The 14,166-nt window shown below is 43.4% G+C and overlaps 1 protein-coding gene across 1 annotated transcript in view; it reads right to left on the bottom strand.

Moving 5' to 3' along the window:
* Positions 1-14,166, bottom strand: part of CIB1 (calcium and integrin binding 1) — a 633,343-nt gene that overhangs the window by 297,149 nt on the left and 322,028 nt on the right. The window contains exon 4 of the mRNA XM_044078285.1: positions 11,948-12,101. Coding sequence (XP_043934220.1) covers positions 11,948-12,101 — 154 coding nt within the window. The remainder of the gene's footprint in view (positions 1-11,947; positions 12,102-14,166) is intronic.

Below are 14,166 nucleotides of genomic sequence, written 5' to 3'. Positions count from 1 at the left end.
AGCTTGTTCTTCCTGTTCACTGGTGCTCTAGGGTTAAAATTATGACAAATACAGCAATCCTCCTGCAGGTGCTGTGGACCTAGACAATAAACACAGAGTGTATGTGCATCTGAGATAGGCAACTTGTGCCCGCACTTCAAACATTTTTTAAAGCTGGAAGGACCCTTCTCAGCCATACGAATGTAAACAAGAAAGCAGGATATTAAAGAGAAATGCAAAAAATAAAAATTTTTTTTTTTTTGGTATATACCAAGTCTAAGACCACTAACTCTTGGAATATTCCCTTTTCACACCAAGGTAAAGTGATCTCAGAGTTGGTAAACTTTTAGTTATGTACTCACCATAACTTCAGATGTTTGGGATCCATCTCGCCTACATTCTGACTGATGGGTTCGGAGCCGACCTCTCCGATCACACGCTTTTTAACAGCAAAGTCCAAGTCTCTTATTGCTTAGCTTATTATATCTGCAGGATGCACCACTACCCCCAGATCCCCCAGCAAAGGACAAACAACTGGTCTGATTTTCTAATTTGTTGAGTCCTGTCTAGATAGAAGAATTGCCTGTGAACATCCAATTTATGGAGGGTGTATTCCGCTTCGTGCTGGAGAATGAAAAAAGAAAAAAGCTCTAGAGAAGAGAGGAGAGATGATTAAGAACCTTGGAACAAAAGATGGGTTAAAGATGGTGCGATCTATAAGTTTCCAGAAAATCAAGTGTGGTGGTTTGATGAATGTGGGGTGAAAGCTCTGAAATGACTCTTCAAACTCTTCTGCATGCAGGTAATTGCAAGACAGATCAGCTAGACATTTTTAACTCATTTTAACCTCACATGTAGCAGGAAGTATGGCACCAAGATGCAATCCCACGGTACCAAAGGATGATCCTATGGACATGAAAAAAACAGCCTGGGGGGTCTTAACCCTTGATCCACTGCTTTGCACATTTTGTGCTGCTCATCATTGGTGGAAAATTGGAGATAGCTGCTAGTTGGATTGCTAGATAGTGAGACTGAAGATTTTTGATATCGAGACTGAAGATCCTTGATAAAATTTCAAAACCTCTGGTATCCTGATAGGGTCTAAGCCCCGAGTTGAGGTGGAGCATTAAACCTGAATAACTTTGAACTTAACAATTTCAATTGGGGTAGGTTGGGTTCTTTTTGGTGGGTGGGTGATGTGAGATACTCAAGGTGTGATTTCTGACTAAGGGTCTATTGGAGGAGCCTGTCGAGCCAAGCTGTCAATTTCAAAGTGTGAAGGGATTCTGATTGATTCAGCAGCAGATGATGAATCATGAGATCGCCAATCCATAGTAGATCCATGCTGTTTCAGCGCTCCAATTATACCTGGGGAAAGGTAGGGGAAGTGGGGTCAGTGAGCAATTAGTATCATGGTAGAAGCTTGGAGAAGCTTTCTGGATGATTTGGGGGAGGGTGGGGAGGGAGAAGTGACGAACCAGTAGGGGGCTAGCGCCAAGGTTGAGCTGCAAGCCCTGGCGCTGATCAGAAGGGAGAAGACCTGGCTGCCTTGTGTTTTGAGGGTTTGCTGCAAGGTGTGTTTTGAGGTGCCCCCTTGGTTGAAAAACACTGATCCTCCTGTTCTGAAACCTGCCACTCTTTAAGGAGAGAGAGAATCGACCCATGAGATAACCCAATCTGCCCTGCTTAATCTGTTGATGGGATATTGCTACCAAGCCAAGAGTCGCCACCAAGAGGTATTTTGGTAGCCTCATGGCCTCCCATGCCCTCATGTAAAAGTTGTAAGGGTAGTGTTTGGATACTCTACTAGATTTATATTGTCTGTCACCATATGTTTGTGTTGGGATAGAGCCAATTCCTTGAGGGGAGTAGGGAGTGGGTGGTGACCCCAGGGGAGAAGTACAGCCCTCATTTCCAATACACTGGGATGGAGAGAAAGGTTTCGAACCAGGAACCAACACCCTGGATGCTTCCACCCCAGCCCCCAGCTGCCTGTCCCCTGTCTGGGAGTGCAGGGGGGCCAGGGTGGAGATCCTGGGAGGGGATTTGATGTAATGAAGCCACCTGATTCAGATTGGCGCAATGAGGTTCGTGAAGCAGAAGGTCCTGCTTGAGGGTGACCACTGAAGATTCTATGGGTGATTGAGGGGAGATGATAAATCCCACTGAAGAATCCTCATGTGCAATCTTGCCAGTGGAACTACATCGAACCTAAAAGACATGAGGACTAAAAGTTGCAGGACCATCCTGTCAGAAGGGCTTGTGAAACTGGAGCAGTTGGGCTTTTGACCTTGTGTTAGGTTTGGTCCCTTGACCTTTGAGTCTGATGCATCAATTTTGAGTCCTCTTCGCGCTGATAGTCTGCTGAGTTCATTCCCGCAAGACTATGAATCTTGGCGCCAGGTGAGGGCCAGGAGACAGGTGTGACCAGGGTCTATAGATTCCCAGGGTCTGGTGGTGGGAGGAGGGAGCCAGCCCAGGAGCAGTTAGTAGATGGAAATGACTGGCTCCCAGGTGGGAACTGCCATACAGGGAAACACTTGGATGGCAAGGTGGAGATGGTGGTGAGTCACCAGGGCATCTGACTTGAACAACACCCTGGGGGTCCCCAACACGAAAAGGGATAATTTCCTGAATTGGAAATGACTGTCTATGTTCCTGAAGCGAGCCCTGCTGACGCTTCATAGACACGGTAACTTGATTCTAGAAACAATGGAAGAACCTTTGTTATCTTCCAAACAATTTTCTCCAACAAACGGATTTTGGAGCAACTTTAGAAATGGAGAATTTCTCTGTCATGACGGGAATTTGACTGGGCTGTAGATGGTTTTTTTTTGATCCGGGTGGGGTCTTTTGGGGGTGGGTGGGTGGTTGGTCCAGTTTTTACGATTGACGGATCTGTTTTGAGACGTTGACTGAGACTCTTTGGTGGTTGGCTTGTTCGCCTGGGTGCTGGACTTTCCGGCGGCTGGGTGGTGGCAATCCTATTTTGCTGGGGGGTGAGTGTGTGTGAAGGTGCAAGTGGTCCAGGAAATTATAACCACTGCCCATCCATCCTCAGGCTTAGACACCCCTCCCCGAGTGTGCCCTCATGAAGGCCCTCTGGCTGAAGGAGCAAAATCCAGTCACTGGCTCTTCGAAGTGTGGCCCTCCAATCCTCTCACAAAAGGGGACACGAGGAGGAGAATTGCGGGCCTCTGGATGCCAGGGAATTTCAGAAAGTTTTTTTTTCCGCCCTCAATCTCTGGAAGGGGACCAGGTCCTTGGGGAGAGGACCTTAGGATTTATCAAGAGCTACATCTTCCCTCCCTTAGCCTTGGGATAAGGACAAGCCTCAATACAGAGTGCGACCTAGACCTTGATACCTTAGGTTCCTCGCCCGCACAGCAGCAAGAGTAGCCGGAGAACCTAGGACTTGAGCCTCTCACCGCGACACAACCATGTAAGGAAAGCTTGGCTTGAGCCCGAGCTATGGGACAAACGTGAGCCTGGCCCGCCTTCGGAGCCATAAATGTGCCAGCTCCTTGCCCTAGATCCTTCGTCCGCATATGAAATGAGAACTTAATGCGAAGGCCAGGGCTAGCTGGCCAGGCTAACCGGGTGAGGCTTCGCTCCTTGACCCTTCCCAGGTAGCTAATGGACAGGGGTAGCTGCAGCCACTTGACCAGTGGCTCACGCTGTGTTGTAAATGTGCTAGCCAATTCAGGCCCCCTAGTCAGGGTGCGCTTTCCCGCAGACCTTTATTGGAGGGCACACGGATTAGGGGAGGATGGAGCCCTGGGGCGTATGGCCACTATGTCCCCGCCCTCCTACAAACCACCTCAGTAGCTACAGCCACCACTTTGGCAAGGGCAAAAGGCTGAGCCCCAAAAGGCCTAGGCCAGAAGGTATTCGGTTGGGAGGGATCTGATAGTTAGGCCTCCCAGGCGGAGGTTCCCAGGAGCTCTGAGCAATCATCCGAGCCCCCAAGGGGCAGAGAAGCACTGACTCATCAGCAGTGAGGCCACAGGATCGAGCAGGGCAGCTTAAATGATTTCCTGCCGCCTGCTATCTCCGATCTCAAAATGTCTGCGAAGATAACTCTCCGAGGCGATCATCAAGCAGATGAGTGTCCCAACCTCAGGCGATCTCTGTCCCATGTGAGAGGGGGCACGATCTCTTGCCCAGTCTCCGTGCCGCCTCAGCCGCTCCGGGCTCCTCCTCCTTGGCATCCTCCTCAAGAGGGCCTCCTCATGCCCCCAAAGGGGAGTGGACCACCAGGGGGAACTCCTGGCCTGCCAGTCTCCAGGAACCAGGACCCAGAAACACGCTGGCCCAAGGGTCAAGACGGCTCCTGAGGTGTGGTCGTAATAGTGAGAAAGCCGGACGGGACTAGCTCTGAGAGCGCGTAGACGGAATCCGGACACCCCGCGGGGGGGGGGGTGATAGCAGATCACCGCAGGGAGCTTCGGAACATCGAGCAGGCCGAAAGCGGGGCTGGCACCGGAGGCAACGCATATCGGCGGCCAAACTCGAGGTCCGCCGGTAAACTCGGACCAGGCGTCGACCCAAACTGTCTACCCACCTTCGGACATGATCTCCCACACTCCCCTGAGCGAATCACCTGCTCCGACGGCAGCCGGACGGAGGAGGAGGACCAATGATGGACATATCGCTCCGGCCATTTGGCCGGAGCCGAAACAAATTTTGAAAGACTGGGGACTGGAACAGCCTTTCGGACCGGTGGGCCTCGGAATCCTAGAGGAGGGCGACCGGGAGGAGCTGGAACTCGTCCGCCGAGTCAGAGACCCGGAGACCGAGGGTGGCTGCCCCTCGATCCCAGGCGGCTCGCAGGAATAAGGCGACCGAGCACAGAGCTGAGGAAGGCTCAATCCGGTGCCGCCCTCTCGTGGAGGCGTCGAGGGTGCGAAGTCTGAAGCCTGCTCCGGGAGCTTTGGCAGACGGGTCTCGCCGGCCTGAGTTTCTGCACCAGTGTAGCCAGGCCAGTCGAGACTGAGCAGAGGAGGGCAGCTTTGGTATCGAGGGTCGAGCACGTCCCCTTTCCTGCGAGCTTATTTTTGCCTACGTAAGGAGAGGACTTGAAGCCATGGACGTCGGGGAGCCTGGACTGGTCTTTTGTTGCGCTCTTTTCTTTTGAGAAAAGAGGGAGGATGCAAAGCTTTCTCAAGGCTATAGTTTTATATGCTATTCTTATCTCTAAACTGACCTCCTCTCTTGACATTCCACACGCTTAAAGCGAACTCTCTAACAGAATTCCTGCAAATGCCTAACACACACAAACAATAAAACAACACAGAGAGAGTTGAAGGCCGTGAACACAAAAAACTAGAGAGTGAGCATAGACATTAACCCAACTACTAGGAGAGAAATTCAGACCTAAGTAAACTGATAAACTCTGAGACAGGAAAAGTTCTTGTTGGAATACACTCTCCTTACAAAGAAAAAAAAATAAAGCAGACATGATAGCCAAATAAAAGTTTTAAAAAGTAATGAAAGACCTAAGAACCAGAATAAAAAATGTGCACAGAATCCAAGAAAAGGCAGCCAGCTCGGATCACATAACATCACAAGTTTGGGGATATGGGGGAATTACCCCTCTCACGAGTCCTCTCCCTGCAAAAAACAAGTTTAAAGGAGAACAGCGATATTCAAGATTTGCTCTTCTCCTTATTTTCTTTTTTCCAGTGCTATGGCATTTGGCATTTCAAGTGCCAACATTTCAACAGGGAGCCTGCTGTGATGCTGACATCAGCAGAATTTAAAAAGAACTTGACTTCTGAGGCAAGAGGTCAAGAACATGCAAAATGTTGTAAAAGCCAATGTAGCTGAAAATTATGAACTGCAAAGGCAACCACCAAGGAGGGGTTGATGTTACACACAGAGCAAAGACTATGAGACTGGAGCAGTTGTCTCAGACAGCAAACAGTTGTGTCAACAGGAAAACCAGCACAAGAATGAACTGACACAAATGAAAAATAAGGTGCTTTGTTTTCAAGAAGATCATAAAAGTTGAACAACTAACCTTGGACAACTGAAAGATAAAAAATGAAGTGTAGTTCAGATGAAGACACAAGTTATTACAAGGTATTTGCAACCTCCATAAAGAGGCCTATCATCAGTGAAGTCCCTCAGGGCTCTGTACTAGGCCCACTTCTCTTTGGCATCTACTTCTCGAATGTCAAAGCCAATGTCCAAGGCCCCCGGCTAAATTAAGTTCACAGATGACTGAAAACTGGGAGCAGTCACTGAATCCCCCAAAACGAGAACACCCTTCAGGAAGGTGCAATACAGACAAACACCTGGTGCCAAAGGTATGGCTTATAACTCAATACAAAGAAATGAATTCTAGTACCTTTTGGTAACTACATTATTGATAAAACACACTTAACAGTTGATTCATTTGTCAGGGAACTAGGAACTCATGCAGACAGTATCCTAGCCTTCGACCAATATATGTCAAAGGTAGTAAAGAAAATCCTTCTATGTTGCTCAGCTTATAAGCAAAGACATGGCATCTAGGTCCAGAGAGGTTATCATACCAGTGTACTCGGCCCTCATCAGGGTCATCATAGAGTATAATGCTCCCTTCGGTATGCACCTGGCCAGACACATCCAGCAACTGCAACATTCACAAAGGTTCCTTACAAAAAGAATACAGGGAGTAAACACAGTGTCCTAAGCTGATTGCATCAAAGCCCTGTCTCTTTACTCAGTATCATACAGACTTCTGAGAGGTGATCTTTGCCTGGAATTCAAGGCATCCCTGGACCCTGTTTTGATGAATCTTTTGCAATCAACAACAACAAAAAAAAAAACAGCATTAAAACTACTAGATATTATTGCTTGCACAATAAAGAGGACATGTTGGACAGACAGATACATTTCTCAGAGAATTTCCTTTCTCAGGAACAGGCTCCCCATCCAAGTGAAGCAGAGTCCCTTCCTATACTCAAATTTAAGAACAAGTTGGACCTATGGATGGGTAATTGGAAATTCACCACTGGTCTGGCTCCTATGTCTCTGATAATGGCAGTCAGTAAATCACCCCCTATAAATCAAACACAAATCAAATTTGTGGGTCACATTTGAGTTGCATGACTAGGCTTTTAGGGGCCCTAATGACCGCTAACCTATGAACTTATGAATGTCCTATTGATAAAAATGCCTGAACTCTTGGAATAAGGTTGTGTGAACTTGTACAGATAAATACAGACTTTAAATTATAGACTGTAAATGTTTATAAAATAAGTTGGGTAAAGGAAAAAGTAGCCATGAGTCAAACAGAATGCCACTTTCAATATACAATAACTACTGAATGTTCTCAAAATATTGAGAAAATAGATATACAAATAGAATGTGGCACTACAAGTTAAGGTAAGTTAAGAAACTGATGGCCTAAATAAAAATGTGAGAAGTACAATAAACTAAAACCTTCATCTGGATAAACAACAGTGGTTGTAAATCAATGAAGTGCATTGCATGAAAATAAAACACACACAAAGAAAAAATGTGATGGCTGACTTTAGTGAAGTTAACAGACAAATAAAAATTAATCTTGGAAGCAGAAAAAATTTACAGGTGTGTTAGATTAGGATGGGAGTACTTTGCCCAATAGACTGTCAGAAGTTTAGGAGCAGTCAAGTACATTTAGACATTACTGTGATGCAAGTATGATAAAACAAGGCACCGTAAGTGACACAGACATCTCCTCTGAAGTCTATAAGACATTAGATAAAGGGATAGGACTTTAAGCTTCTCTTGGAAGATCAGTGTCTTTAGGCCTGTGATCATTCTGGTTAGGAGCCTTTGGAGCCTTTCTTATTGTTGGATACATTTAGTGAGATACATCCTAAAATAGGTGAACTCAATAACTGGCCTGATCAATGCTGAGTACAAGGGAGTATTTACCTTGCACTCAGTATAAGGGAGTGATTACCTCTTTAAACCTTTGTAATATTCCTTTGGATAATTAGCTGGGCTAAATAAAAGGATTTCCTGACCACTTTTGTCACATAATGGTCAAAAGAGAAGACCCTATTAACCAAAGTATGTAGGTCCATGACTACAGTTTTATTTTGTAGTGGTGTGTTATCTATACAGTATGATGAAGGGAAGGGCTGTCCACCAAAAATGATGATACTATACATTTTAGCATCAATTCAGACCGTTTTTAGTATAACAAGAATTTACTATGGAGAGTTCATGCTGGAAGGTTTGGGTAGCACAGACTGGCTTAACAACCCCCACCACCACCACCAAATTACCAGACTTCTGCAATCTTTGTTAGCTAGATGCTTTGGCCCTCTGCTTGGACATCTGAGAAGTAAATACAAAAAAAAAAAGTACCAGCACTGAGTCCTGATGGACACCACTGGTCACTTTCATGTTTTCAGATGAGGCACCAGCAATTCTCACTGTGCTGGTTCAGTCTTTCAGACCGTGTGCTATCCATCTTACCCTATATGAGTTAATTTTTAATGCATTTAGCTTTTATATGATGCCAGCATACAGAATGGTGATAAAGGCTTTGGCAAGGTCAAGATATGCTGAGTACACTGCATAGCCACCATCTACAACCTCTGTAATTCTTTCAAAGAAGTTTATCACAATAAATAGACAGGATTCTACCCTTTACAAAGCCAAACTGTTGGAGGTCAACTACAATAAGATTTGTAATATTGCATCTTATGAGGTCACTTACAATATGTTCCATAGCTTTGCAGATGAGGCTTATACGACTGCTAGGTCTGTAATTATCCCCGTCGGTTGTAAGGCCACTCTTATGGAAGGGCATTACCACTGCAGTGCACACTCAACAGGGACAAAATCAACAGCTAAATTTGGATAAAAAGTTTAAGGAGCATATCTGCAAGGACATGTTTAATAATATTAAACAACTACGTGTATTATCAGGTCCAATGAAGGAATATATATGCTTGTGTGTGGGGTCCAGAGGGTCGATATGACTTCTAGTGATACAAAAATGGGACTGCTTAAATTAAATCATGAGTGGTAAGACAACAAGTAAGATAAGAGTATAACCAGCCTTGAAGTATAAAAAAAAAATAAAATCATAACATCCCCTTCCCTGGATGCCACACATTCCATTTATCCACTTGGTTTTCTTTTACAGGTGAACTGCAATACTGTAATGCTGTAAGTGGGTAATGCATTTGTAGACAAAAGTCAGTTAACTAGTCTGTAGTCCTAGACTGAGTCTGAAAAGTTCAATGTAGATTACTGACTTACTCTGGTTAAAAACAAAACAGAAATAAATAAATAACATCATGTAGCTTTCTTTCTCGCTTTCATTTAAAAAAAAAAAATCTAAAATATCAGTTCATTGAAATACCCTTTAATTACTAGCTAGGTGGAAATGAAAAACAGTTTGCATTAACACAAGCTTTACATACCGCTGTTTTTAAAGTTATTTTTCTTTGCGTGTTATTCCCTCCAGCACGGGTCTTTAGTGTGTACTTTTAACTCCCAGTGGGTGTGGCTTTGCCTTTAAAAAATGAAATTATCACCTTACAGTTTTAACAAATACTCATTGACAGAGGTCAAACATCAATACAATTGTGTTTGCCATCATGTATGCTTCAAGATAAAGTATTCTGATACCATGTATGTAGCATGGTTTTGGAATTATTAATGCAAATATGAACAAGCAAAATCTGACGCCTACAGGTGCAGTAGGAGGTAACTGCAGAAACGCCTGGAGGCAACCTCGGCTGTAATAAGTAAAGCATGGGAAACATTTTACATACTCATTGCCCTTTTCTAGGAAATTTACAGGGTGTTGACATAAAGCTACCACTTACTTTGTGGACAACTGAACGCTCAGCATCTGTGCATACACCACAAATATATCATCTTTTAAGTTACACTCTCTAGTTTTTACATGAAATATGAAAGATGACTTTGTACAACTTTCTCTACATACATGAAATACTACTCATTTAACTGTATATATCTGAAGTATTTGCTTCTACTTACAGTATCTTATTACGTTGTTTTACAGTTATTTACTTTCTTTGTTAACAATAAAAATAAATTATATTTATTTCTTTGTCAATTTGCCTGCAATTAAAAAGAATCTATGACAAGAAAGACCATATTAGAATTTTGAATTTTTGTACTGGGTAGCACTGTGTTTACAGTAAAAAATGCATTTGCATTGCTTTTAAATTGTCTGCATTTAAATAAGCCATATATATGGGGAAACTACTGAAGTAAACAAAATTATTTAAATGGATTTTGAACCTGATAATGTTTACAGAAATTATATAAAGGAGAGAATAGTCTTATACAATATACATAAAAAACTAACTTATTTCAAGAAGATATGTGCATTTGTCCCAAGAACATTATCCAAGTCCACATATTCCAAAAGTCAACAGCAGACAGACATAAAAGTAAAGATAAGCTAATGGAAAAAACACAAAGGTAGTTAAATGTAGTTGAGGTGCCTCTAGTAGGGGTTGAATGAACACAGAATATCTAATACAGCTGAGGAGAGTACAATGCTCCCTTCGGTATATACCTGACCAGGCATATGCAGCAACTATAGCGACCTCAGAGGTTCCTTATAAAAAAGATAAAAGGCATAACAAATCTTCCTTATGCGGAGTGCTTTAAAGCCCTGTCCCTCTACTCAGCCACCTATAGATTGCTGAGGGGTGATCTATGACTGGCTTACAAGGCATCTGCAAACCCCACACTTGTGAATCTCCTACATATTTGCAAGTCAAAGAGTACCAGAAATACAAGGACTAGTTACCGGAATTTTGTCTGTGACTTAAACGGAACATGCTGGAGAGACAGATATGTGTCCCAGGGGTTCCTATCACGTAGTCGAACATTTACAATTTCAAACATATGGTCAAGACTATATGTTCGAATTTGCAGATGTTCGAGTGTGTGAATGGAAATCTCCGTAAGCGGAGGTTTCCATTCACTTCAATGTGGTGCGATCTCGGAGTTGGTATATTTAAGTAGCAGGGGTGAGGGGAGTGCAGGGGGGCCTGCCCCCTGCATACAACAATTTTGTTTTATTTGTCTATTGTGTTTTTATTTTTTTATAGCTAGTTGAAGTTCCGTAACTTCAGACATATGTGTTCGAACATATGTCAGATGAAGTTACGTAACTTCGACTATGTAATATAGACCCGTGTCCCAGAGACTGCCCCTCCTACAGAACAGGCTTCCTATCCACGTGAAGCTGAGTTCATCCTTTGCCCAGTTTAAGCATAACCTAGACCAGTGGATGGAGAATATGAAATTTACAGCGGGCCTGGTACCCATGCCTCTCGTGATAACAAGTAGCTTATAAATGCCTGGCCCTCAATGTCCTATTCGGATACAGGACATCAATATTTTCTGGGGAAAACTTGGCTAGGTTTAGAATGCCCCCTCCCCACCCCAACCCCGGTAGTCAGCCTGGTAACAATCTATCAATCTATGAGAAGCACTGTGTTAATCTATAAATTGGAAACATCAGTTTAGATTGTGATTAGCCCTTGTCAGATGTCATGTAAAGGCATTTCTGTAGACTTGGTGCTTTGTAGCTATAAAATCCAAAGAAGCAGTCTAATGAGACACTTTTAAGAAGGCCAAGCTACCAGAAGAGAAAAGCCAACAAAATTAACTAGGTAAAATTGCAGAATAATTTACCGGTTAATGAAACCCATATTCCTGTAAATGCTTGTACTCAGTTCTGATGGTCTGCACTCCTGCATCAAGGCCTAGCTTGCTGTCTTGCTAACAGCAACACAGTCAAGTTTTTGTTTATTTTTAAAATGTTATTCGAGAATTCTCAATATTCAGGAAAAGCATGGTTCCAAAGAATATCAGCCACAAAGGAAAGAATAAATACAAGTGCAGAAACTTAAAACTAGACGGGTGAACAGGAGGAGAAAATGCAAGAATCTAAACCATCACCTAATGAAACAAGGAAAATGAATCTCACCAAAAATCCTGAAAGCATAGTGGGATTTGATTTCTGCAGTGGCGGAGTCACTGAAGGCACTAAGCATGTCCAGAAAGTCTTCAAATGACATACTGCCATCATGGTCATCTGAGGTAGAAAACACATGGCAGATCCGATTTCGGAAGGGGTTAGCCTGTCAATATAGAAACAGTATGAAATAAAAAGGTTAAAAAAATAGCTTACCTATTTTATGCATTTGATTTATACTCTATGTATCATATCTCTGTCAATCTGTCAGCAAGTCTACTTGTCTTGCTTTAATATACACATCTTAACATATAAATTCCAGAAATACAGTGTGAAACCATTTAACCCCTTGACATCAGATGCTAAGTTATCTCTGCACTCCACACAACTGCTACTACACTGGGTACCCAAGATATCTAAATTTTCACCCGACATCCTTTTGACAGCAAAACTTTGTTAATTAAACCTTAATCATCTCCCAAAAGCATTTTTTAACTATACGGTCAACAGCTCTAGAACATGTCACCCTCTAATTAGAAGCAGAAATGCAATGCAATAAAGTCTTGCATCTGGGTCTGACAGAGAGCAGTATGCTGCTGTTTAGCACCAATTAATGATGAAGACATAGTAGGTGATCTCAGACCTGGGAAGGAATAAAGAACGACACAGGAATGTGGAATTCTTCCCTGAATGCAAGCATTTCTTTTTAAGCAATCTTTTTATTTTAGGGTGTGAGGAAAGTTATATATTTACAATGGACCTCCCAAGTAATCACATTTAAACCATAAAAAGCCCAGGGGGTTTCTTTGCGCGTAAAATGACCCATATTTGTTACTGTAGATAGAATTTCATTCACTTAGCCACAGTCAAACATTGGTTGAGTATCCAAGCAGAAAGTGGTTAATCAGTTAGGGGATTGGTCTGTGTGAAAGTGATTTACTTACCATTTGCTCACAGTTAAATGGTAAGAGTGTATGGGAGCTTCCATTGAATGGAACAAAATGTTGGGAGTGTTGCAGTGTGAGGCGTGCTCTCTCAGTCCAAATCACTCTGGCAGTGCTCCTGTGTACAGTTCAATGAATTACGATTACACACAATGTACAATGTCAGGAGGTGCTCAGAATGGCTGTATGCATTACTTGAATTGTGATTACAGAACAAATGCAGTGATTGTTAAATAGATCTGTCTACTGATGCTTTAAGAAGTTAATTGCACTGTACTACACTGTACCCGACAGTTCTAGGACTGTTGTAGCTAGTGTGATCTTCTTTCAGCTGGGCTCCAAACCAGGCATTTTACATTAAGATTTTTTTTTTCACTCTTGTGGCAGACGTGCTGATCTGACCCTATCTGAGCTACTCATACCCAAGCCTCACATTTGTGCAGTGCTTTGGTATAACTACTCATAACTGCTCGTCATTTGGACACTTAGGTTCATAGGTAAGTACTAGGCTATCTGCCCAAGGGCATTTATAAGCCTAGCCAGAGTGTGTTGGCTTTCGCCACCCCTTAGATTAGTTCCCTGTGCCTCTGACCCGCAGAGCCATTAGTTCCCTGCGCCTCTGTCCAGCAGAGATACTGCAGTGATCCCCAGGGTAAATTTTCTGTTTCCCATCCACCCGTCAAGGTTTCTCTTGAAGAGTGCTAGTGAGGGGCTCTGCCTGATGTATAATGGAATCTTGTTCCAAAGCACGGGGAGTCTCTGGGTCAGGAATCTATCCCTCCAGTACGTCCTATTTATCGTTGTGGTAAGGTTTATATCCCTAGTGCGTGTGGCTCTCAGGGATGTTTTTTTTTTTAGGTGGAGCATATCCATCAATTCTGGGTTGGACATGGCCTTGTATGTCAAGCAGAGATCACCTCTGAGTAAGCAGTATGCAACAGAGTACAGCTGGAGTTTCTTTAGTTGGGCTGCATAGGTCATCTGTTTGAGGCCAGTAATCCTCTTGGTGAGGTACTTTTGTGGTCTTTCCAGCTGTTGCAGGTGTCTTGTAAGGTACATCCCAAATGGGGCGTTGTATTCTATAATGGGTCTAATAAGTGACGAGTAGAGAGGCACAATAACCTCCTTTGTTCTGGATGCGAACCCTTTTGAAATTAGGTGAGCCACGTAGAAGGATTTTCTAACCACCTTGGCAATATGATTATCAAAGGAAAGATTGCCATCTACTTGGGTCCCCAGATCCCTTATTACTGTTTCTGTATTTAGGGGACTACCACCTATGTGGTA

Source organism: Protopterus annectens, chromosome 7.part0, assembly GCF_019279795.1.
Source record: "Protopterus annectens isolate FY-2018-M chromosome 7.part0, PAN1.0, whole genome shotgun sequence".
Classification (NCBI taxonomy): Eukaryota; Metazoa; Chordata; order Ceratodontiformes; family Protopteridae; genus Protopterus; species Protopterus annectens.
This window is presented reverse-complemented; position numbering and strand designations above follow the sequence as displayed.